Consider the following 25681-nt stretch of genomic DNA (forward strand, 5'->3'; position numbering starts at 1 on the left):
ATACTAGCTAGCTTCAGGCTTCGGGAGGACCTCGGCCCTCCCCCCCCCCCACTCCCGTCCCGCTCCGGGAGAGGAAAGGTACGGCCCACAGAGCGCCGATTGGCTAATCTCTAAAGGAGGGTGGGACGAAAAGGGGCGTGCCAAGCCGCTGTCTGCGGGGCGAGGCGGGACGAAGCCACGGCTCGCGAGATTTTGCTGGTTCCGTATTTCGGGTCTGCGGAGTGGCGGGGGGGAGGCGGACGAGGTGGACGCCGAGGTGTGTCCCTGCTTGCCGCGACTCGAACCCCGGCTCGAGCCGGGCCGCCCTGCTGTTCTGCTCTCCGCGAGCTGAGGACGCTCCTCCGCCGCTCGGTTCCCGCTCGGGTGCCGAGTCCTGACCAGGGGCCGGGGGCCAGCGCCCCGTCCCCTGCCCTGAGCACCGAAGATGAGCTTCCTCTTGTGAGTGAGGCCGAGCGGGGGCTGGGGGGCCCGGGGCGGAGGGTGGGGGGACCCCGGGGCCGGCGTCCGGCGTCGGCTCTGCCCGGCTCGGGGCCCCAGGGGAGGCCGGCGGGTGCGGGGGAAGCCGAGGAAGCGGAGCCAGGAGGTGGGGGAGCCGAAAAGCCCCGAGGCCGGCAGCGCCTCCAAACTTTTCCGCCCCAGCGCCCCAGAGGGCGGAGAGACGGGGGGCGGACCGAGGGCCCGGCCCCGCCGCCGGCTCCCGGGTTCGCCCAGGTCCCGATCTTCTCTGGATCGTCTCCTGCCCGGTAAGGATCCGGGCTGCTTTAGCTTTTCTTTTCTCCCACCGTCTGTCCGGTTTCATGAACGTCGTTAAATTACCCTGGAGGGAAAAGGTTGCCCCCTGGAAAATGCATCGCTGTCGTGTGGGGGCCTTGCAGCCAGACCCCCTGAGCCATTCTCATTCTGCCCACGTACGGACTGCGTGACCTTGTAACTGTTGTCCTTAGTGGAATCCCATTTTAGAGATAAAGCCCGGGGCCCCAACGAGACACGCACCTGCACACGCTGTAAGATCTGAGAACCCTCGCACTACTCTTCAGGTGCTTTTTACCTTGCGTATTGCTTAACTATGACTTGTGAGTGCACAACTGTACGCTTTCCGTTTGCAATATAATCCACCTGCTTGTCAGTTTAATTAAATTTTACTGAATTATGCTGTGTTTCACGACCCTTGTTTTCCTCCCCTGCCCCCTCCGCCAATACTACGGCTTTTGAACTCAGGACCGTATTTAGCTAGACAGATGCTCCATCAACTGAGCCGGGTCCCCTAGCTCACTTTTAGTTTACTCTGCAGATGGGATGTGGCTTGTACTTGAAGGGCCTCAGATCACCAACTGCTGTACATCTCTGCTGCAGCCTGAATCTCAAATGTGTAATCAGGCTCATTTGTTGAGATGGGGTCTCAGTGGCTTTTCTGTCCAGGCTGGCCTCAAACTTTGATCCAATCTCTTCTGGAGTAGTTGTTACAGGTCAGAACCATTGTGCCTAGGCCTACTCATTCCTTTTCCTTTCCTTTCCTTTCCTTTCCTTCCCCTTCCCCTTTCCCTTTTTCCTTTTCCCTTTCCCCTGTCCTGTCCTGGAGTTTGAACTCAGGTCAGGGCACTGTCCCTGAGCTCTTTTGTTCAAGGCTGTCATTCTGCCACTTGAGCCACAGCTGTACTTTTCTGATTCTTGGTGGTTAATTGGAGATGAGTTTCATGTACTTTCCAGTCTAGGTTGACTTCAAACTGCCATCCTCAGATCTCAGCCAAGATTACAGGCATAAACCACCAGCAGCCTACTCAATTCTTTAATGTGATAAATTTGGATTCTTTGTAGTACTTTGCTGTTATAAATAGCTTTACTAAAATCTCACCTGCTAAGCCGAGTGCTGGTGGCTCACCCCTGTAATCCTAGCTACTCACGAGGCTGAGATCTGAGGATCTCGGTTCAAAGCCAGCCCAGGCAGGAAAGTCCGTGAAACTCTTATCTCCAATAAACAACTAGAAAACCAGAAGTGGTGCTGTAGCTCAAGTGGTAGAGCGTTCGCCTTGAGCGGAAGAGCTGAGGGACAGCTCCCAGGCCCCATGACCGGCAAAAAACAAAAAACAAAACAAAAAAAAATCTCATCTGCTTTCCTCTGCATATTGAAGAATGATTATGGTGTTAAAAGTCTGTGTCCTTCAGATTTAATGACTGGTAGTACACACTTGCATATTACCCCCCCCCATAGATTGTTTACTTACTGATTTGTGGACACTTAGTTGCCTTTGGACATACTTATGAGGTTTTATTTCTTTTAAACTTTGTCTTGTTGATGGACATGGATTGTTTTTTCTCTTATGAATAATACTGCTATGATAATTTGTATATAGGTTTTGGTGTGTATGTGTGTGTTCATTTCCCTTGGTTAGAGACGTAGGAATGGAATTGCTAGTCTTTTTAGGAACTGCTGAACTTTTCCAAAGTAAAACTGCTGCCAGTTTTATTTTTGCACTGCACTATAAGGAGGTTCCAAATTGCTCACACTCTTGTACTTCTGGTTTATCACTTTTATTATAGCCATCTAAGTATGAAGTGAAATGCCCTGCTTTAGTTTTGTACTTCCCTAATGACTAATAATGTTGAGCTTCTGTTTTGTGTGCTTATTTGCTGTTTGTACATATTCTTTGGAGTAAGGCTATTCAAATCTTTTGCCCACTTTTAAGTTGGATTGATTTTTAAGATTTTTATTAGCACCTATTAATTGGAGAAATTAATGGATGTCACTGATTTTCTCATACTTGTGTGAATTTTGTATTCAATGTCCACCCTGTTTTCCTACCTTTTTTTTTTTTTTTTTGTCAGTCATGGATCTTGAATTTTGGGCTTGGGCACTGTCTCTTAGCTCTCAAGGCAAGCTCACTACTTCTTTATATAGTTTTTTTTTTTGTCGGTCGTGGGGCTTGAACTCTGGGCCTGGGCGTTGTCCCTCAGCTCTTCAACTCAAGGCGAGCGCTCTACCACTTGAGCTACAGCGCCACTAAGCTCACTACTTCTTGAGCTACAGCTCCACTTCTGGTTTACTGGTGGTTTATTGGAGATAAGAGTCTCACAGACTTTCCTGCCTGGGCTGCCTTTGAACTGTGAGCCTCAGAACTCAGCCTCTTGAGTAGCAGGATTACAGGTGTGAGCCACCTGTGCCTGGCTACCTTTTTGTTTTTGAGTTATGAGTTCTTTATATATTTTGGATACAAGTCTCATCATATTTATGATGTATAAATATTTTCCTCCTTCTTGTGGATCATTTTCATTGTCTTGATAATGTTATTTGAAGCACAAAAGTCTTACTTTGGATATAGATGAGAGTGAACCTTGAAATAATTTCACCATTTCACATTCTCCTGTCATTCAACTTCTTTTCTTTCATTCTGTGTGTGTGTGTGTGCGTGCGTGCGTGCGTGTGTGTGTGTGTGTGTGTGTGTGTGTGTGTGTGAGAGAGAGAGAGAGAGAGAGAGAGATGATGCTGTGCTCAGGCCTGCTAGGAACATGCTTCTAGCCCCCTCACTTTTTTTTCCCTGGGTCTTTAGTTTTATTTACTACTGAGGATATATTAACCAGTTAGATTGTTTGTATTTATATAGAATATATACAGCCTGGCGCTGGTGGCTCATGCCTGTAATCCTAGCTACTTAGGAGGCTGAGATCTGAGGATCGCGGTTCAAAGCCAGCCCAGGCAGGAGAGACCGTGAGACTCCTATCTCCAATAAACCACCAGAAAACCGCAAGTGGCGCTGTAGCTCAAGTGGTAGAGCACTCGCTTTGAGCTGAAGAGCTGAGGGACAGCGCCCAGGCCCAGAGTTCAAGCCCCACGACCGACAAAAAAAAAGAAAAGAATATATACATTAAATACAATTCAAGGTGTGTATGGTGACTCATGAGGCTGTGGCAGAATAATATTCAGTTCAATGCTAGCCCAAGCTACATCCTGTCTCAATAAAAATGTAAACTTCTGTGTTTTTACTTAGATATAAAAATGTTTTTGTGTATTTTTTCTTTATTTTGGGGGGGGGAGTCCGGTCATGGGGCCGGAACTCTGGGCCTGGACACTGTCCCTCAGCTCTTCAGCTCAAGGCTAGTGCTCTACCACATGAGCCATAGTGCCACTTCCAGCTTTTTTCTTTTTGCTTATGTGGTGTTGAGGAATCGAACCCAGGGTCTCATGCATTCAAGGCAAGTGCTCTACCACTGAGCCACCTTCCCAGCCCCTGTATATTTTTTCTTAAAATATTTCTGTATTAACTCATCTGATTTTTTTCCAAAATATTCTAATAACAGGAGCAAATTTCCAGTACTCTTCAAGGCCCTTTTGCCTTGGTTATTTTTGAGGTAGGGTCTCACTTTATGGCCCAAAAGCCTAGGCTTTAAGTCCACTGGGAATAAGAATACTTTGTCCAGACTCTTTGCATACCCTGAAATAACAGGTGTAACTTGAGCTAGTCTGGAGAACTTTTATGCCTGGCTGGCATTAAACTGTGATGCTCAAATCTCTGCCTCTCAAGTAGCGTGGATTATAGGCTGGAGCCTCTACACCTGGCTCATGATTCTGTTTTAATAATTTACACTCTTCCTTAAAATTCAAATTCCTCAGATAAGGTGAAAGCCCACAGCTCTGGTCCCTTCTCTCTCTGCCTTGGAAGTAGTCACCAAGTACTGTTCTGATACTTCCTTTTTTGTTGTTGTTGTTGGTTGGTCATGGGGTTTGAACTATGCCTGGGTTCTGTCCCGGAGCTCTTTAGCTCAAGGCAAGTGCTCTACCACTTGAGCCACAGTGCCACTTTTGGTCTTCTGGTGGTTTATTGGAGATAAGAGTCTCACAGACTTTCCTTGCCTGGGCTGGCTTTGAACTGTGATCCTCAAATCTCAGTCTCCTGAGTAGCTAGGATTACAGGCATGAGCCACCAGTGCCTGGCTATTCCTTTTCTTTTTTTGCCTGTCCTGGAGCTTGAATTCAAGGCCTGGGCACAGTCCCTAAGCTTCTTTTGCTCAAGGCTAGCCTCTACCACTTGAGCCACAGCACTACTTTTGGCCTTTTCTGTTAATGTGGTACTGAGGAATCCAACCCAAGGCAAGCACTCTACCACTAAGCCACATTCTCAGCCCTTAATCTGATACTTTCTATGCATTAATGAGATAGGCTGCTGTTGTAATACGATTTTATAATGAGCTTAGCATGTTTAGAATCTCTGTCTCCTTTACTACTGTACAGTGTTCCATGATGTAGCTATGACATGGTTTACTTATTTATTCCTCTACTGATAAACTTTAGAATTGTTTCCAGGGGTTGTTATTTTTTTCTATTAAAAACTATCTTAGGAAACTAATTTTTATTCCTATTATATTCAACTTTCTCTGATAGTATATTTTGGGTTTGTTTGTAGACATAGTCTCACTAAGTAGTCTAGCTGGCCTGGACTCCTCAGCCTCCCTAGTGCTGGGATACAGGTTTGTATTGCTTCACCTAGTGAAGTCAGGTTTTCTTCTTTTCTTTCCTTTGTTTGTCTCCAGGATTTAGGTCATGTTGGGAAGACCTTGTGCATGGTACAGATGGGAAGAAAAGCTCTTCCCATCAGCCAGTTGTGTCTGTCTCATTTTTTTCTGCTAAAACTTCAAAATTGTTGTGCTTCTTTACCTTTTATCTTACTGTTATTTGTTTTAATGGCATCTCAAATAATTTTGGTTTTGGAACTGAAAACCTTAGGAATAACACCTCTATTATTTATTCGTTGTTTTCTTTTGTGCTGGCTGGGGTTTGAACTCAAAGCCTTGAACTCAGAGCCTTGAACTCTTCTTTTTTTTCTTTCTGTTGATCATGGGGCTTGAACTCAGGGCCTGGGCACTGTCCCTGAGCTCTTTCAGGCTCGTACTCTACCACTTTGAGCCACAGCATCACTTATGGTTTTCTGGTAGTTAATTGGAGATAAGAGTCTCATGGCCTTTCCTGCCCTGGTTGGCTTTGAACTGTGATCCTCAGATCTCAATCTCCTGAGTAGCTAGGATTCCAGACGTGCGCCACCAGTGCCCAACTTTGACTCAGGTTTGTTTTTTTTTGGGGGGGGGGGTTCAGTTGTGGGGCCTGAACTCTGGGCCTGGGCGCTGTCCCTCAGCTCTTCAGCTCAAGGTTAGCGCTCTACCGCTTGAGCCACAGCGCCACTTCCGGCTTTTTTCTTTTTGCTTATGTGGTTCTGAGGAATTCAACCCAGTGCCTCAGCATGCAAGGCAAGCGCTCTACCACTGAGCCACCTTCCCAGCCCCTCAGGTTTTGTTTTGTTGTGATTAGCACTCTACCACTGAAGCCATATTATCAGTCTAGTTTTTTTGCTGGTTCATTAGGGATAGAGTCTCTTGGATTTTTCCATCTGGGCTAGCTTTGGACTGTGATTCTCAGAGCTCTTCCTCCTGAGTGGCTAGGATTATAGGCATGAGCCACCAGAACCTGCCCTTCCATCACTTTTTATAGGTAGAAATTGAGGCTAAAAGAAAGTTTGGTTTCTTAGTCACTGAGTTAGTGGCAGATCAAGGGTTAGAATCTAGGATTTTCCCTTTGGTTAGAATGTCCCTTATATCAGATGTCTTCATGGGGTATAACAAAATTGTCTTGTGAAATTAAATAACAAACTTTTGTGTTTGTGTGATGATAGGGATGGAACCCACAGTCTCATGGATACTAGACAAACATTGTACCACTGAACCTCAAACCCTAAAATAGCCTTTAATTGTGATTATCCCTTTTCCATTCTAACACATTTCAGAGAGTATTTTTTTATTTCATTTATATGCCTCAAATTATATCATTGTGCTTTTAGTCCTCAAAATTTATACTTTCTTCTTTTAACCCAACAGCAGCAGCCGCTCTTCTAAAACATTCAAGCCCAAGAAGAATATCCCTGAAGGTTCTCATCAGTATGAACTCTTGAAACATGCTGAAGCAACTCTAGGAAGTGGGAATCTCAGACAAGCTGTTATGTTGCCAGAGGGAGAGGACCTCAATGAGTGGATTGCTGTTAACAGTAAGTTTTTAACAACATTTACCCTTAGTGGTTTATAGAAGATTTTGTTAAAATCTTGTTATTAATAACTTTTCTTGTACAAGTATAACTGTTGTAATACAGCAAGTTATCTGCAAAGAAACAGTAGTACAAACACATCCAATAACTGTGTTATTCAGAGTACTTGGTAGTGGCTTGTGAGATGAGAATAGACTTGAGGAGAGACAATGAGTGAGATGTAAAAGTTCCTGAGAGTACTATGAAGTTGAAGGGCTCCGTCAGATCAAATAAAGGATTGATAAGTACAGAGATTATACTGTGGAACATGAGTTTATAGGAAGTCTGTCTTTGTGGATTTGCCCCACCTCCCAGCAGCCCCATTGGCCTGCACAGGTAGAAAAAGTCAGCTGTGGGCAGCTGTTTCTGTGGGCATTTAGTAGTTTGTTGTGGCTTAGGGGTGGTCTTGTACTTAATACGTATTTGTTTGCTTCATATCTTTTTGTAGTTTAATAGCTCATAAATTTTTAACATGGAACATTCTAGTTTCTAGATGTATTAGAGTTTATTCTCTTACTGAAAAATATGATTGCTTTATTCAAAGCTGTTATAAAGAGCTGCCATCATACATGTGCATGTTTTGGGGTGGGCCGAAGTTTTCCACTCCTCTGGGTAGATATGAAAGGACACAAGTACAAGATGGTATGGTAATGGTACAACCCCTGTTTTCACTCTATTTGATTCTGGTGCCCTTCATCTTGTATATACATTTTTCTAATTTGAGGAGGGGAAGGGAAATAACAAAATGCTGAAACAAGGATACAGGTTGACCCATTGTAACAATGAGCTGTACAAGACACTGTTGAAAATGAACTTTAGAACTTTGGAGTGTGGGGCTGGGAAAGTGGCTAAGTAGTAGAGCACTTGCCTTGCATGCCTGAGGCCCTGGGTTCGAATCCTCAGTACCACATAAGCAAAAAGAAAAAAAGCCGGAAGTGGTGCTATGGCTCAAGTGGTAGAGCGCTAGCCTTGAGTTGAAGAGCTGAGGGATCGTGCCCAGGCCCAGAGTTCAGGCCCCATGACCGGACCCAAAAAAAAAAAAAAAAAAAGAACTTTGGAGTGTGGGAGGGGAGTGGGGAGGAAGGAGTGGAGGAGGTGGCAAGGAGAGAGATGGTACGGAAAAAACAAAGGGGTAACAATGCTCGATAGGAAATGTACTCATTAACTTACTCATGTAACTGTAACCCCTCTATAAAGTATCTTTACAATAAAAAAAGAAAGAAAACAAAGATGGTAAGAGTATTTATAAGAAACCTCAAGTTTTCCGAAGTAGCTGGACTATTTTACATTCCCACTAGCAGCTACACATACTTGCCCAATGTTTGATATTGTCAGTGCTTGGACCATTCTAAATGATGGTAATGGTATCCATTGTTCACAGTGTGCATCTCCCTGATGAACATCTTTTCATATATATATTTGTCATCTATATTTCTTTGGTCAGGTTTAAGGTCTTTGGCTCATTTTTTGAGTTTTAAGAGTTCTTTGTATCTTTTGGATAACTGTCTTTTATTATATATGTCTTTTGCTGATATTTTTCTTCTAGCGTATTTGTGTCTTTGTGTGTGTGTGGGGGGGGAGGTAGTGAGAAAGAGAGAATGTGTGTATGAGTGTGTGAGAGAGTGTGTGTCAGTCCTGGGTCTTGAACTCAGGGTCTGAGAACTGTCTCTGAGCTTCTTTGCTCAAGGCTAGTACTCTACCACTTGAGCAACAATTCCTTATGTTTTTGTTTTTGTTTTTGGCAGGGTGTAGTTTGTTGCAGATAAAAATCTCACTGAGTGTCCTTCCCAGGCTGGTTTCAAACCACAGTCCTCAGATAATCCTCAGAGCTGGCCTCCTGAGTTGGGAAGATTATAGGCACAAGCTACTGGCACCTAGTCCTATTTGTCTTTTATTCTCTTGATATATTCTGCAGAGCAGGAACTTTAATTCAGTGAAATCTAGCCTACCAATATTTCTTTTTTCCTTTTTTTTGTTTTTTGTTTTGGGTCTGGTCATGGGGCCTGAACTCTGGGCCTAGGTGCTGTCCCTCAGCTCTTCAGCTCAAGGCAAGCACTCTACCACTTGAGCCACAGCGCCCACTTCTGGCTTTTTTCTTTTTGCTTATGTGGTGCTGAGGAATTGAACCCAGGGCCTCATGCTTGCAAGGCAAGCGCTCTACCACTGAGCCACCTTCCCAGCCCCGTACCAATTATTTCTTACATAAAATGTATCTTTGGTGTAATATCTCAAAGGTCATTGCCAAACTCACTGTCACCTAGATTTTCTTCTATGTTCTTCCTTCGTTATCTAGGAATCCTATATTTTTTTTATTTTATATAAAGGTCTGTAATTGCTTTCAAATGAACTGGGATTTGAACTCAAGGTTGTACTTGTTAGGCAGGCTGGCTACATTTGAGTAACACCCAGAGCCCAATTTTGAGTGCATTTTTGTGAAGGGTATAAGGTATGTCTTGTTTCATTGTTTGCATGTGGATTTTCAGTTATTCCAGCACTTAGTTGGAAAGACTGTCTTTTCTACATTGTATTGTCTTTGTTCTTTTTCAGGTCTGGTTCAAGATTCTCTATTCTGTTCCATTAATCTCTTTGTTATTTCTCCAGTACTGCCTTGGCTGGATTTCTGTACTTAGGTTTTGAAATTGGGTAGTGTTAGCCCTCCTACTCTGTTCTCCTTCAGTATTACTGGCTGCCCAGGTATTTTGTTTTTTGATATGAACTTTATAACTAGGGTTTGTGAGTGTGTGTGTGTACACATGTGCACATGTGTACACGGACATGCACATACATACACTGACATGCGCATGCCAGTCTCAGGGCTTGAACTCAGGGCCTAGGCATTGTCTCTGAGCTTTTTCTCAAAACTAGCACTCTACCACTTGAGCTACACTTCCACCTCTGTTTTTCTGGTGGTTGATTGTAGATAAGAGTCTTGTGGAGTTTCCTGTCTGGGTTGGCTTTGAAGCATAATCCTCAGATCTCAGCTTCAAGTAGCTAGAATTACAGCATGAGCCACCAGCATCTGGCTTGCAACCAGATATTTGAAAACCACAAAATAACTTACTGGGGTTTTGATTGAGACTAGTTGATTTTTTTTTTAATGTGGGTGCTGGGGCTTGAACCTATGGCCTGGGCACTGGAGGTTTGTGCTCAAGGCTAGTTCTCTAGTTCTACTTTCAGCTTTTTGGTGTTTAATTGGAGATGAGTCTCACAGACTTTCCTACCAGGATTGGCTTCAAATGGTGAGCCTCAGATCTCAGCCTCCTAAATTGCTAGGATTATAGGTGTGAGCCACTAGTGCTCAGCTATAATACATTGTCTTTTGTGTAAGGAAAGGTAAAGAAATTTAAGGGACAAGATAGAAAAATAGCCTGAGTGTTAAAAAAAGGAGTTGAGTTTACTGGAGTTAAGAAGTTTTTATTGTTAAATTTTTTTATTTTTTGTTTTGTTGGTCGTGGGGCCTGAACTCTAGGCCGGGGCGCGGTCCCTCAACTCTTCAGCTCAAGGCTAGTACTCTACCACTTGAGTCACTTCTGGCTTTTTCTGCTTATGTGGTGCTGAGGAATTAAACCCAGGGCCTCATGTATTCAAGGCAAGCACTTTACCACTGAGCCACCTTCCCAGCCCCTTTATTGTTAATTTTTATATATTGTTTTGATATTTAAACCACCTGAGAATGAAGGTGAAATGGGACAATTGGAATTATTTTATTTCATAGATTCCCTCCTTGAAACGGGATACCTGGATCACATTTTGAGAACCGTGACTTTGAACCAAATGAACTACCACCTGGGCATACTCTTTACTTTGAGAGAATCTCCATGGCTAAATGTTACATTCTTGGTGACTTTTTTTTTTTTCTGCTTACGTGGTGCTGAGGAATCGAACCCAGGGTCTCATGCATGCAAGGCAAGAGCTCTACCACTGAGCCACCTTCCCAGCACAAATGTTACATTCTTGGAAACATGACTAAGAGGAAAGTTTATAAGTGAGGGAGTTTTATGTAAAATTCTTTTTGACAAGGTAGATTGGGGAAAAAAATTGTTTTAAAGAATTGTAGAAAAGCCCTAGTTAATATTTTAGATACTTCCTCAGACTGAGAACACATTAAAAAAAAAAACTTTCCAAGTTTATGTAGTTCTCTATACACAGAGTAGTTAGACTTGATTCAGTCAGGTTTATTACTCATCCCTTTCTTTTTGGTTTTCCTCTACATATGGCAGAAGCTAGAATCTGTTTCCAGACCACATCAGCTCTACCTGACCTTGTCTTTTCTCTGAACTTCATAATACTTAACCTTGGGGTTTAGATCTGACCTTCCTGAACTTTATATAACTCTGTTCTCTCCTTCTCTCCCTCTTTCCCTTTCTCCCTCTCTCCTTCTCCCCCCCCCCTTTTTTTTGTAGGCTGTAGAGTTTGATCTCAGGGCCTGCATACTGTCCCTGAGCCCTTTTTGTTCAAGGCTAGTGCTCTGTCACTTTGAGCCACATCTTCACTTCTGGTTTTCTGGTGGTTAATTGGAAATATATTTCATGGACATTCTTACCCAGACTGGATTTGAATTGTGATCCTCAAATCTCAGCCTCCTGATTATAGGCAGATCTGCCAGTGCCCAGCTAGATGGTGTTTTTATATTGTTATTGTTATTAAGTAGTTGTGCAAAGGGATTACGATTCCCCAAATCAGGTTGTAAGTACAGTACTTGGTCAGTGTCATGCCTTTCTTCATTTTCTTCCTCCTGTTCCTGCCCTTGAGTTACATAATTCATTTTTTTACATAATGAAAGCTGAATATAATGACTACTGTAATTTACTCACCTTCTCTCCATTCCTGTGTCCCCCTCTTACCAGTCCCCAGAACATGCTTTTACCTCCTGGTATACATTTTGATAAACAGTACATTAGTTGTTCAGAGGAGTTACGCATTTAGATACCTCCTCTAAATATACCATCCTGTAGTCAGTTTGTTTGTGTGTAAATGCATTGAGTTCTGGATATGCTATCATGCATAGTTGCATATTAGATCTAGCTTCCACATATGAACCTGGCTTACCTCACTTATATTATTATAATATTGCCTATACCAGTATGTTCTAATGTTTCTCCTACTCCATCATGTAGTAGCTTCAGAGTTTCAGGTCTGGTAGGTCTTTGGTCCATTTTGAGTTGATATTGGTGTAAGCTGACAGATGGGGATCCAGCTTTAGCCTTCTACACATGGATGTCTAGTTTTCTTAACATTAATTATTGAAGAGGTGAACTAGGTGTTTTGACTGCTTGTTACATGTTGATACAGCTGGTTCACCTCTCCTTTATACTATCTACAACACTTTTTTCTCTTTCCTAGCCAATAGTATTATTTGGCTCCAATTGATAATTTTTTTCATATATAGTGTTTTATTCATACATGATTTATAATCAAATGATCTTGATTTATAATGAAATGATACACTCTAAAGATACAATAGTCACCATTAAGTTAAAATTATCCCTAGTATTTTCTTTTTCCTACTGTTACATGCTGGTTAAAAATTTTGTGTAAGTTTAACTTTTATTTGGACAAGTCCTAGCTACTTGGGATGCTGAGGTGAGCCTGGGAAACCTAGCAAGACTTCATCTCAAAAAAGTACTGCCTATCTTTTCTTCAACTGAGAGGTTTGATGTTTGTGTTGTGCTTACACAACAAAATACAATTTCACTATTTAATATGATTATTTAAGGTATTTAATATAAGCTGGCCACTGTTGGCTCATTCCTGCAATCCTGGCTGTTCAGGAGACTAAGATTTGAGGATCACAGTTTGAAGCCAGCCTGTGTGGAAAGTCCATGAGACTCTTATCTCCAATTAACTACCAGAAAACCTGAAATGGAGCTATGGCTCAAAGTGGTAGAGCACTAGCCTTGAGCAAAAATACTCAGGGACAATGCCTAGGCCTTGAGTTTAAGCCCCATAACCACCACTCCCCCCCAAAAAATATATATAATACAATGTTTCTGTCATCTCTGCAGCTGTGGATTTCTTCAACCAGATCAATATGTTATATGGAACTATTACAGAATTCTGTACTGAAGCCAGCTGTCCAGTCATGTCTGCAGGTCCCAGGTATGTGTACAGCTTGTTACATAGGGGATTACTTTTGCTTTATCACTAACTGATATGTTAAATAATATGTTAACGACAACTTTTATTGTCCCTTGGTTTATATAAAGACAATTCATTTAATAGTTCTTAAATACTTGCCATTAGCAGTTACTATTAAGTACCTATGTTTATGAGTACTCAGTGTTTGATTTAAAAAATCCCATTATATTGTTATTATAAAGGTGATGTACAGAGGGGCTACTATTTCAGAAGACATGTAATGAGTACTTTTCTTTTTTGTCAGTCATGGGGCTTGAATTCTGGGTCTGGGTGCTGTCCCTCAGCTCTTCAGCGCAGGGCTAGCGCTCTACCACTTGAGCCACAGCGCCATTTCTGGTTTTCTGGTGGTTTATTGGAGATAAATGTCTCACGGACTTTCCTGCTGGACGGGCTTTGAACTACAATCCTCAGATCTTAGCCTCCTGAGTAGCTAGAACTATAGGCATGATCCACTGGCACCTGGATTTTTTTTGAAAAATTATTGTTATTATTATTATTTTATTATTATTATTATTTAATGAATTTATATTGGCTTTTTAGTATTTCATTATTTTTCTTGTACTAATATATTACTAATGAAAGTAATCCTACTCAGAAGGCTGAGATCTGAGGATTGAAGTTTCAAAGGTGGCAAAAAAGTCAGATCTTATCTCCAGCTAACCAGCAAAATCTGGAAGTAGAGTTGTAGTTCAAGTGGTAGAACACCAGCCAAAGCCAAGTAAAAGCAAACAGGCCCTGATTTCAAGCCCCAATATGGGCACCAAAAGAAAAACAAAAAAACCCCACCACCACCAACAACAAAAAAACAAGGAAACAAAAAAAAAGAGCAGAGTTATATATGAACCTGCTCTCATTACAAGTTCTAAGTTGTGAAGGTTTTTGAAAACTGTCTCTAACATATTTTTCCTCCAGATATGAATATCATTGGGCAGATGGAACTAATATTAAGAAGCCAATCAAGTGTTCTGCACCAAAATACATTGACTATTTAATGACTTGGGTTCAGGATCAGCTTGATGATGAAACTCTTTTTCCTTCTAAGATTGGTAAGTTAATGTTAATAGAACTATTCTGAATGAAACATAATATTTTAATATTCTTTAAATAATTTAATAGAGATTTACATACTCTTTCCCCCAAAAACTTTACCAATATATACCTAACCCACCTTGTTTGTGTCTTCCTGTTTCTTTTTTTTTTTTTTGGGGTCCGGTTGTGAGGCCTGAACTCTGGGCCTGGGCACTGTCCCTCAGCTCTTCAGCTCAAGGCTAGCGCCCTACCACTTGAGCCACAGCGCCACTTCCAGCTTTTTTCTTTTTGCTTATGTGGTGCTAAGGAATCGAACCCAGGGCCTCAGGCATGCAAGGCAAGCGCTCTACCACTGAGCCACCTTCCCAGCCCATGTCTTCCTGTTTCTTCATCACACTGTTCATTCGCTGTTTGATCTTTTCCAATTTGTCTGGATAATTTTTTTTTCCAGTCTTGGTTCTTGAACTCAGGGCATGGGTGCTGTCCCTGAACCTCTCTGTGCTCAAGGCTAACGCTCTACCACTTGAGCCACAGTGCTACTTCTAGCTTTTTCTGATTATGTGGTACTGAGGAATCAAACCCAAGGTTTCATGCATGCTAGGCAAGCACTCTACCCCTAAACCACATTCCTAGCCCATAGATAAATTTTTGTTTGAATGCACATCTTAAAAATATTAATGTGGGCTGGGAAGGTGGCTCAGTGGTAGAGCGCTTGTCTTGCATGCCTGAGGCCCTGGGTTCGATTCCTCGGCACCACATAAGCAAAAACAAAAAAGCCGGAAGTGGCACTGTGGCTCAAGTGGTAGAGCGCTAGCCTTGAGCTGAAGAGCTGAGGGACAGCACCCAGGCCCAGAGTTCAGGCCCCACGACTGGACAAAAAATAAATAAATAATATATATTAATGTATATGAGTTTTTTTTCTGGTATGGAGGTTTGAACTTTGAATCTTCATACTTAGTTGGCTTGCTTGGCTTGGCCCCACATCTCAAGTATGCCTTTTTCCTATTTATAGTTGAGATAGAATCTGATGGGCTTTTCCATTCAGGCTGGTTTTGCAATCCTCTGGTTCTCAACCTCAAACCTCTGTATCTCAACCTAGGATTACAGGTGTAAGCCTAATGTATTTGACCATTTTTTGTTTTATTGATAATTTGAGTCTTTGTTATATTCTTTGTCTATTTTTTTGTTAAAGATACTATCTCCTTGTTACACATGTCATATATATTTTTCTCCATGTTGCCTTTGGTTTTATTTTGTTAATGGGGCACTTTTCTAAATACATCTCCTATTTTGTCCTATTAGTCATTTCCTTTAAGACTTGGGTTATTTTGTTTATTCTGTGGTGCTGGAGAGTGAACTGAGGTCATTATGAATGTATGCTAAATAAATGCTCTACCAGTGAGCTACATCTCCAGCCTATAATTTGAGGTTTAATATAGTTGTCAGATTATGGGAATATCCAGTACTTTCATGCTTTTGGTTTTTTTCATTTAAGTCTTTGCTTTGTCAGGAGTTTTATTTCTGAATGCTGACATCATTCTTTCCAGATTTAAAGCAGCAAGTTGGTCTGTGTGTTATTGGATATGTACAGTAACATATGTTTTAGGGTTTCCCATTCTCTTTATTTGTTCCTATAGAAATTCCACAGTTTTGGGTTTTTTTGTTTTTTTGGTTGGTCATGGGGCCTGAACTCTGGGCCTGGGCGCTGTCCCTGTTTTTCAGCTCAAGGCTAGCACTCTACCACTTGAGCCACAGCACACTTCTGGCTTTTTCTGCTTATGTGGTGCTGAAGAATCAAACCCAGGGCCTCATGCAATCAAGGCAAGCACTCCACCACTGAGCCACCTTCCCAGCCCAATTCCACAGTTATAATTCATCCTATAGGGTTAGTCTTCCCTTCCTTCTCTTCTTTTTCAGAATATTCATAACTATTTATGGCATATTTGTTCTTCAAAAAAACTTAGAATCAATTTCTCAAGGTAAAAAATTTTTAATTTTAATTAGGATTGTATCCAATTTTTTGTTGATAAATGTAGAAATTCTTTTTCTCTTTGCAATGCTGTCTTCTTAACCAAGAACAAAATGCCATTCTTCATTTATTCTTACCTTCCCTTTTTTTTCTCAAGGCCAGCTAGAGCAAAAAGTTAGCAAGACTCTCACTCAGATCAGCAAGCCAGGTGTGGTAGCAAGTTTCTGTCATCCCAGCTATGTGAGGGCTTATGGAGGAGGATCACAATCCAGAGCTGGACCTGGACATAGCATGGGACCCTATTAAAAAGGAAAGCCCAAAAGGATCAAGGGTATGGCTCAAGTAGCAGAATGCCTGCCTACCAAGTGTGAGGCCCTGGCCAAAAAAAAAGGGTAACTGTCAAGCTGTTAAGAACTACCTAAAGAAAAAAAAAACAAAATAAAATGCACAGCAAGTACATTTTTAATGACTTTGTTTTCTGAAAATTTGAAAAGCACATCTCTCAAAAATAGTATTGTGGAATAGTTGTGTGTATGCGTACTCGTGCATGTGCAAGTGTGCAGCTCCAGGGGCTTAAATTAAGGCCTGGGTGCTGTCCTTGAACTTTTTTACTCTAGGCTTGATGCTTACCAATTGAACCACAGGGTGGGGGAGGGGTGGTGGTGGTGATGGTGGTGGTGGTGGGGTGTGTGTGTGTGTGTTTGCCTTGAACTCAGGGCCTGGACACTGTCCCTGAGCTTCTTTTGCTTAAGACTAGCCACCGCACTACTTCTGGCTTTTTCTGTTTATGTGGTACTGAGGAATCGAACCCAGGGCTTCATGTATACTAGGCAAGCACTCTACCACTAAGCCACATTCCCAGCCCCACTTCTGACTTCTTGATGGTTAATTTGAGGTAAGAGTCTCATTGACCTTCCTGACCAGGTTGGCTTCAAACCACAGCCCTCAGATCTCAGCCTCCTGAGTACCTAGGACTGTAGGGGTGAGCCACCAATGCCCAACCTGGAACAGGTTGGGTTTTTGTTTTTTTCCTTGGCTGGTCCTGGGACTTGAACTCAGTCTGAGTATTGTCCCTTTTTTCTTACAGCTGGTGTTCTATCACTTAGCCACAGCTCTATTTCCAGCGTTTTATTAGTTAGTTTAAGGCTAACTAATTTGGGTTGTTCTGGAAGCAAATATCATCCTAGGGTTCGAGGCCTGAACTCAAATAATGAAAAAGACAAAGAGGTGTTTATTTTCTTTCATTACATGTGCCTATTTTCAGTATTTTCTTGAAACAGTGACTGTACATGGATGTGTGTATGTGTGTATTTTTTGCTACTGGGGCTTGAACTCAGGACCTGGGCATTCTCCCTTAGCTTTTTCACTCAAGGCTAGAACACTACCACTTGAGCCACAACTCTACTTCTGGTTCTTTGGTGGTTAATTGGAGATTAGAGTCTCATGGACTTTCCTGCCCTAGCTGTCTTCATACAGCTATTTTCAGATCTTATACTTCTGATTAGTTAGGATTACACGCGTGATCCATGGGTATATGTCTTTTTTCTTTGAAAAAATAGGGAGGTCTTCCTCCTCTAAGGATATTCCTTTTCCAGGCTACAGGAAAATGAGAAATTTAGAAGATAAAATACTTTACATGTAGATGATGCTATCTCTCTCTTTGCTTAGGAGAGTTTCTAGTCCCAATTGAGTATGTGTGCATGTACACATGTATCTATGTGTAATTTTATAGAACTACAAGTTACAATTAATGCTCTATTTACATTTGAAATGCTTATTCTTGTTGCAGTTACTCAGGGAGAAACTCAAAATTTCAACTAAAATTTTGTTTAAACTTTGGGCATCATATATCATTTGATGCTTAGCCTACTGTATAGAAATAGCTGTGTGTATTAGTGAGGGTGTATGTGTGTGTATATATGTGTGTTTATGTGATACAGTTGCTCACAGCTCTATCAAGACTTGCTACCATATAGTTAGGTAAAAGACTAACCGCAACATATGTGTATTTGATTGCAGGTGTCCCATTTCCCAAAAACTTCATGTCTGTGGCAAAGACCATTCTGAAACGTCTGTTCAGGGTTTATGCCCATATTTATCACCAGCACTTTGATTCAGTGATGCAGCTGCAAGAGGAGGCCCACCTCAACACCTCCTTTAAGCACTTTATTTTCTTTGTTCAGGTAAGTGAGCTGTGTTGATTTTTGGGTCCTCTGACTTAGACTTATTTGGATTAGTAACCTTAATAAAGACCAGTGAGTGTAGTTTGGCATCTGTGTGTCTCACCGGTAATCCTAGTTACTCAGGAGCCTGAGATCTGAGAGTCTCTGTTTGAAGCCAGCCCAGTCAGGAGAGTCCTCAAGCCTCTTATCTCCAGTTAACTGCCAGAAAACCAAAAGTAAGGCTGTGACTTAAAGTGCTAGCCTTGAGCACAAAGGCCCTGAATTTAAGCCCCACAACTGACCAGAAAAAAACAACCCAAAACATAGCATTGTACCTTATTATAGATGGAGAGCAGCTAAGTACAAGCATGATTCTTTTGTTTTCTTTCCATAATGGTTCATTTATGTGTACTACAGCAGCATGAAATGCATCATCCCTGTTTGAGCCCTTCTACTTCTGGCTCCCCAGGTCTCTGATGAGGATGTGTCATTTAGTGATGTGACCTGTTGCCTTATGAGCACTTAGAACTAAAGATTTTAAAAATCACAATAATTCACACCATTTGGATGAGATATTGTTGGAAACATGGATTCTCTTGTGTCAGAAAGTGTATAGACATATTTGTCAAGGCATTTTCCTTCTGCACAGAGGGGTACTGCCACTCTCCCCAGAGTTAGGCAGGCACACTGGGTGGGGTGGTCTGCTTGTTTTTATCCCATACCAAGAGGTAACATTGTCCCCTCTCTTTGTTGCTAAGGAGTCAGACTCACATTTCAATTCACAATTGCTTACCAGGATAATGGTGTAATCCAACCACTCAAAGGGGGTCTGTCTAGTCACTTCACACCTGCTGGAAGAAGGGTAGCTGATAGTTACAACTGGAAGAGGTTGGTAAAAGTCAAGAGTGGGGGTTCTTCTTTTAACTACATTGGTAAGGACTCATATTCTTGTCATGACTAGCTGGTTACAGATAACACAACTGGTAGTTACAGTTGAAGTGAAGAAGCAGATAATTCCAGGAAATATCAGTACTAGGAAATATCAGTACAGAATGGTGACTGGTTACAAGATGGAGAAATTTTGATTTGATGGAAAAGATTGCTTTTTCTTACATCAAAGAATTAGCTGGACATGGTGGTACATGTCTGTAATCTCAGTATTTGGGAGGCAAGAGGATTGTAAGTTTGAGACTAGCACTGACTATAGCAAACCTGTCAAAAAAAAAAAAGCAAAGAATCAGGGTTCCTTTAGATTAACTTTAGAGCTCTGTAATTCTATACATAAAATATTGTCTCTAGATTGTGTATATAGAATTTAATGGTAGAAAATGGTTGCTTTTTGTAGATTCTATATATTATAGCTCAGTGTAGAGCACAAAGGAAAACGTGTGTGTGTTTGTGTGTGTGTTTAAAAGTACACAGTTTAAGAGTTGGCCAGGATCAAAGGTTTAGTTTATAGTTTTGGGATAAATTCAAATACTGATTTTGGTAAGTGTTGGTTTAAACAATGTTTAATTTTAGTATTTAACATGTACTCATTCTAATACCTATAGTTGCTTATTGAACTCTCCTGTTACAAGAATATGGGGAAAACTCAGTTTCTCCTGCTATATTCTGATAACACAGATCACTTTGTGACCAAACATAGGACACTCTTCCCATAGACACACACAACTGCAACAACAAGCAAGTGACTGATTGTTTACAGCTTCTCTGCTCCCAGTCCCCTGATCTAATTCATTTCAATCTGATGTTATCTGTAGGTATATCCATCCTACGGTTGAGAGTTCATTCCCACAAGTCTGCTACCTACTTCAGATGCTGGTCAAAAATAATGGATTTAGTTGGGCAGCAGGTGCTCAAGCCTCTAATCATAGCTTCTTGGGGGGCTGAGATCTGAGGGTTGTGGTTTGAAACCAGGCTGGGCAGAAAAGTCTATGAGACTCTTCTCTACAATTAACCAACAAAAAGCCAGAAATGGCTGTGGCTCAAGTAGTAGAATACCAGTTTTGAGCAAAAGAGCTAAGGCTCTGAGGCTCTAAGTTCAAGCCCCAGTACTGGCATACACACAAAAAGTAATGGATTTTTGCCAGTACTTCTGATAGATCCACATATCAAGGTTCCCTGGAGACTCTCCTTGAGTTGGATTAATTGGTTAGAATGGCTTACAAAACTCAAGGAAACCTGTTTACTGATTTATTAGAAAGTTTTACGGAGGATACAGTCAAGCAGCCACGTAGAAGAGCTTCACAGGTAAGGTATGGAAAAAGGAACATGTCCTTTCAGAACTACATTGTTGACATGTAGAAATTTTCAACACATGGAATTATACCTTTTATATAGAAGATACCCTTAGAATGTAGTTATAAAATAAAAGTCAATTTATTGTTAATAACAAAAAATATGTTGTTAAGCTGTTCAGAAGCTCTGTCCTTTGGGTGTTTTTAAGGGGACTTAATTCTGATAACAGTGACCATTGGTGAATAACTTACTCCTCAATCTCACTTCTCTCCAGAGAGAGAGAGAGAGAGAATGAGAGAGAGAATGAGAGAGAATGAGAATCTGGTGCTGTAATACTCATGTGTTGTCGTTCTGGTGACCAGCTGATGTGCTCACAGCCACCAGCTATACCATTAGCATACAAAAGACATGCTAGTATAGAGGATCCAATGTTTCTAACAGGAATGGACAGGAAACAGGAAGGAAAGCCAGTGGGTACCACAAAGTCATACCTATGTTTTAAAAAGGAGTATAAACAATTCTGTTTTTAAATATTTTCTTTTGGATTTATTAAACCCCTTCTCTAAAAAACATGTAAAGGCCGGGTGTCAGTGGCTCACACATGTAATCCTAGCTACTCAGGAGGCTGAGATCTGAGGATCATAGTTCAAAGCCAGCCTGGGCAAGAAAGTCCGTGAGACTCTTATCTCCAATAAACTACCAGAAGACCAGAAATGGCGCTGTGGCTCAAGTGGTAGAGCTCTCACCTTGAACTGAAGAGCTCAGGGACAGTGCCCAGGCCCAGAGTTCAAGCCCCATGACCAACAAAGAAAAACAGCACCAAAAACCCCCAAACAAATAAAAACATGTAAACATCCACTGGGATAAAGCTGAAGTGGTAAAATGCAAGTATGAGGCTCTAAGGTCAGTCTCTTATGGTACGAAAACAATAAAGAATCTTAATTTCGGTCCATTGTAAACTTTTATTGTTCTTCTCTTTTTAGGAGTTTAATCTGATTGACAGGCGTGAGTTGGCACCTCTTCAGGAATTAATTGAGAAGCTTGGATCGAAAGACAGATAAATGTTTCTTCTAGAACACAATTTCCTTCTTCCTTCATCTCCTGCTAGATCTTTCTCATTGCTATCTTGTATAGACTAGTGATACAAACTTTAAGAAAACAGAAAAAGACACCCATTATCTGTGTTACAGATAAAATTGTCCTAAAGAGAGAGGGTGCCCTGATAGCTTCAGAGTGAGACCTTGACACAGCCCAGACCGAGGACTGTGTGACCACTCTTGTTACTGTCATTCTTGGTTGTGACAAATAACCTGTTGACTTATTCTTTCACTGAAGAAAGTAATTGGATCTATTTCTGGTGACAGTATAATGGACATTAAGAATTTTTAGCAATAATTTATTAACAAGTTTCCTAAACAAATTTCTTAACAGTCAAATCAGTTTTATTCTCTTCCTTATCATTTAGAATTTCTGTGTCACATTAGATAGCATTTTAATTTCAAGTTTGTATGCTGATGTTTTTATAGATAACAATATACCACTTTTCAGCTAGACAAGGTGGAGTACACCTGTAATCCCAGTTTTTGGAAGGCTGAAGCAAGAAGATCACAAGTTCAAGGCTAACCTGGGCAACTTAGTAAGACCTTGCCTCAAAAAAGAAAAAAAAATATGTATATTTTTCAAAATCTTTGATTCTGGTTAAATGATATGGCATATATGAATGGGATTGACAGAGTTATTTTTCAATGACATAATTCTAATCTTTATTTGGAATTGTATTCACATCTAAATAATTAGGAGTGTACTAAATAATTTTTCTGTGACTTCTAAGGATAGTCTTACAAGTTTTAATTTTTAAATGCTTTATTCAAATTAATGTTGCTTTGGCTAAGAAAAAGAAAACTTAAAACAATTGTGACAGACTTAGATCTTCAAACCACTACTTATGTTCATATTGTTATTTGTAAGCCTTGCAATTCTGAATAAGAGAGTGAATTTAGTATTTAGTACTTCATTATTTTATTTCCTAAAATTTTTTTATTTTTATTTTTTACTGTGACTTGACAGTTTGTATGAGTAGTGTAGGAATGCACTGATTTTACACCAATAAGATTACAATTTAAAAAAAAAAAACCTTTAAGGGTATACTGTAATAGATTTCCTATCGATTTGTGGGGGTGGGGAGAGGAAGAGAGGGGTAAGAGAGAGGGAAAGAGTTTAAAAGGAGACAAAATGGAAGAAGTAAATTTTAAATCTTACTCAATTCCATTAATAGGATGGATTGAGCCTACCTAGGGGTTTTAACCTGTTTTAAATAATACATCAAAACTTGAAATTCTTTGTATTGGATAAAAGAATCTTCCCTTTCAGTGAAGACTTGCCTGTTTTTCATGCTTGAAATATACCAGGCATAGATTTCCTTGAAGACCTGCCAGACTGGCAAAACTTGAGTTTTGTAAACTATGATTTTTGCAAAGCACTCATCATTTTTCTCTGATAAAGATTAGATTTGATAAGGCTTTTTTGTTATTTATTCCAATAGACTATAAAGAATTGTGTAGAAACCCCATTTTCAGAAAGTTTCTAAATATGCATAGAATTGTGAAAGAACTATTTCATCTAATTTAGGCTAAAAACCTTGCATCACTGCTTGAATTTAAAAGTGAGTCCATTGCTTAGCTAGAGAAGAGGACACCCATCCTTCCACATTTTATGATATATTCCAGTCCACATTTATGTTTATCTAAAGGTCTAAATGTCAGCTGTTCTGCACAATTATGTTGATCATTTGCAAACAGGAAAGCAGGTTCCTAAGCCACCACCTAGAACATAATGACTTCATAGCCTTTCATTTTTAAGTTCTCAAGGAATGAAATTTTTCAATAATGGTTGTACTGTCATCCCTAATTCAAATATTTTCAAGTAAAGAGGCTCTCGTTTCTATATGTTTTCAATGATAGAGATCCTCTCTATCTTCATGACTAGGCCCCAACATGAACCAAAGATGGTTACATGCTAGGACAATAGTACAAGTAGCTTATTAGTAGAGTAGAAGTCAAAAGTTTGCTGATAATTGGAAGTTTTCTGTAGTCTTTGTTTTCTTTTTTCTTTTGCATTTTATTGTTATTAAGTAGTTGTACCAAGGGGTTACAGTTCCATGAGTCAGGTTGAATATAATGCTTCTTGAGTAGTGTCACCTCTTCCCTTAGTTCTTCCCCATTTTTCCTTCTTCTGTCCCTAGCCACAAGTTACACAGTTAAACATAATGCACGTTGAATACAATGACTGTATTTGCTCACTCTTCTTCCTTCCATTTTTCTTCGTTTTGCTCCTCCAAACATATTTCCAATCTATGAGTTTTTTCTTTTTTTTTAATGAAAACATTAAAAAAAATGAAGACAGCTTCTCAAACCAGTCTGGCTTAACAATGTACCTAAATAATGTATTTGCTTATTTTGGGAGGGTAGGAGGAGAAGTGGAGGAAGGGAAGAGTGTGGGAAAAGGATAGCACCTTGCTGAGTCACTCTTGGATAATTATTTGAAGGAATCATTATCTGTATTTGCCCATACCCAGGGCCTGCCTCTGCTGCAACACTTCCTTCCCTTTACTCTGCTAAGAAATCATCTCCTCTCAGCATCTCATCTTGTCATACAATCAGTGGGTGGGAAGTGCTTACTAAATTATGAAGTTAATCCTGTGGTGCTTTAATTTTCAGGCCTTTAAGAAAAACTTGGACAGTATATATAGATTTAAAAAACACACTCTTGTACTATGGTTTTTACATTGACAGCCAAATATATCATTTATTCTCCTTCACATTGTGAATAAAGTGACTAAAGGCGCCAGTTAATAAGGTATTCATTCTATCTTAGACTTTAAGAGCACTAGTTCAGACAGCTACTTACTGGAGAAATGCAGATCTGTCTTCTCCATGACTGATAACAAAAGCAGAGTTTCTGTAGTGCAGACACAACGGCAACTTCTTGCAAACTTAAGGGTTCCTGTTTATACTATTGGCTTCATTCTGAACAATGAAGTTATACTAGCAGAAGAACTTCTTAAACATATTACCTCAGAATCATAATCATGTCAGGCCCAAAGAGTTGTAAACCTTAGAAGTGTGTCTGTAAGCAGCTCCAGGCATGATGCTGGGGCTGCCCTGCCTCTTCCTTGAGGCTGCCCCCTGCCACTAAGAAACCCTGGCCAGGAAAATGTTGGCCTGGCCTGCACACCAAACACTGAGCATTTTTTTCCTGCTGATATCAGGACAGTAAGTGGATTTGGACTTAGTTTTACTGTTGTAAAATTGCAGCAAACAGGAAGTAAGAGGCATCTTCCTAGTTTCATACTCAGTTTTAATATTTCTGGACTGTAAAAGGCTTTGGAAGATATACATGTGGCAACAATTTTACTGAAGCATTGAAATTCACTTGAGTTTTTTCTTGACAGATTTTATTTCCAACATGTATTCTGCAACTCCACATGAATTACCAGTGTGTTATAGACTGATTGTAGAACAGCATTCTGTTTGGCCTACATCAAAAGTAGTCTTAGTTACCACCTAAATATTTTTGAATGTTCTTTACATAAAAATTTATGTTGTATTTTTAAACCTTTTGGAACTTTATCTATTTTTCTAAGTCAGTTAACTGTACTTTTCAAAATAAAAGTATTTTGTATCTACTTTTGTAATTTCATCAGAATAAAATATATTGAAAGCAAAAATGACTAACGTGTCTCAACACACTTCTATTTAAATATTGAAACAAGATGTTTTTCAGGTTCTACAGGTTTTATGAAAAATTGAAAGCTTATCTTTTTCTACTAAAAATTTTATTTCCTTGATATTGAAATTCTAAGAAAAAAGAAGTGACTGACAGTGTGAGATCTGAAGATAATGGTTCAAAGCCAACCTGGGCAGCCAAGTTCACGAGACTCAGGAAACTGGTAGTGGAGCTGGGGCTTAAGGCACTCGAACACTAGCCTTGAATAAAAAGCACTCAGGGAAGGCCCCAAGTTCAAACCCTATAGTCACCACCATCACCCAAACCTTAAGAATGTGTTTACCTGTGGGTTTATA

At 40.5% G+C, this 25681-nt stretch overlaps 1 protein-coding gene across 1 annotated transcript; it reads left to right on the forward strand.

The window, feature by feature from the left end:
- The first annotated feature begins 227 nt into the window (after nt 1–227).
- On the forward strand, nt 228–25329 carry Mob1a (MOB kinase activator 1A). The gene is made up of 6 exons (XM_013034639.1): nt 228–438; nt 6859–7025; nt 13067–13160; nt 14112–14245; nt 18217–18380; nt 21584–25329. Exons 1-6 carry the CDS (start codon nt 425–427, stop codon nt 21659–21661), a joined length of 651 nt encoding a protein of 216 aa, XP_012890093.1. The 5' UTR covers nt 228–424; the 3' UTR covers nt 21662–25329.
- Nucleotides 25330–25681: the final 352 nt, after the last annotated feature.

Source organism: Dipodomys ordii, unplaced genomic scaffold (genome assembly GCF_000151885.1).
Source record: "Dipodomys ordii isolate 6190 unplaced genomic scaffold, Dord_2.0 Scaffold192, whole genome shotgun sequence".
Classification (NCBI taxonomy): domain Eukaryota; kingdom Metazoa; phylum Chordata; class Mammalia; order Rodentia; family Heteromyidae; genus Dipodomys; species Dipodomys ordii.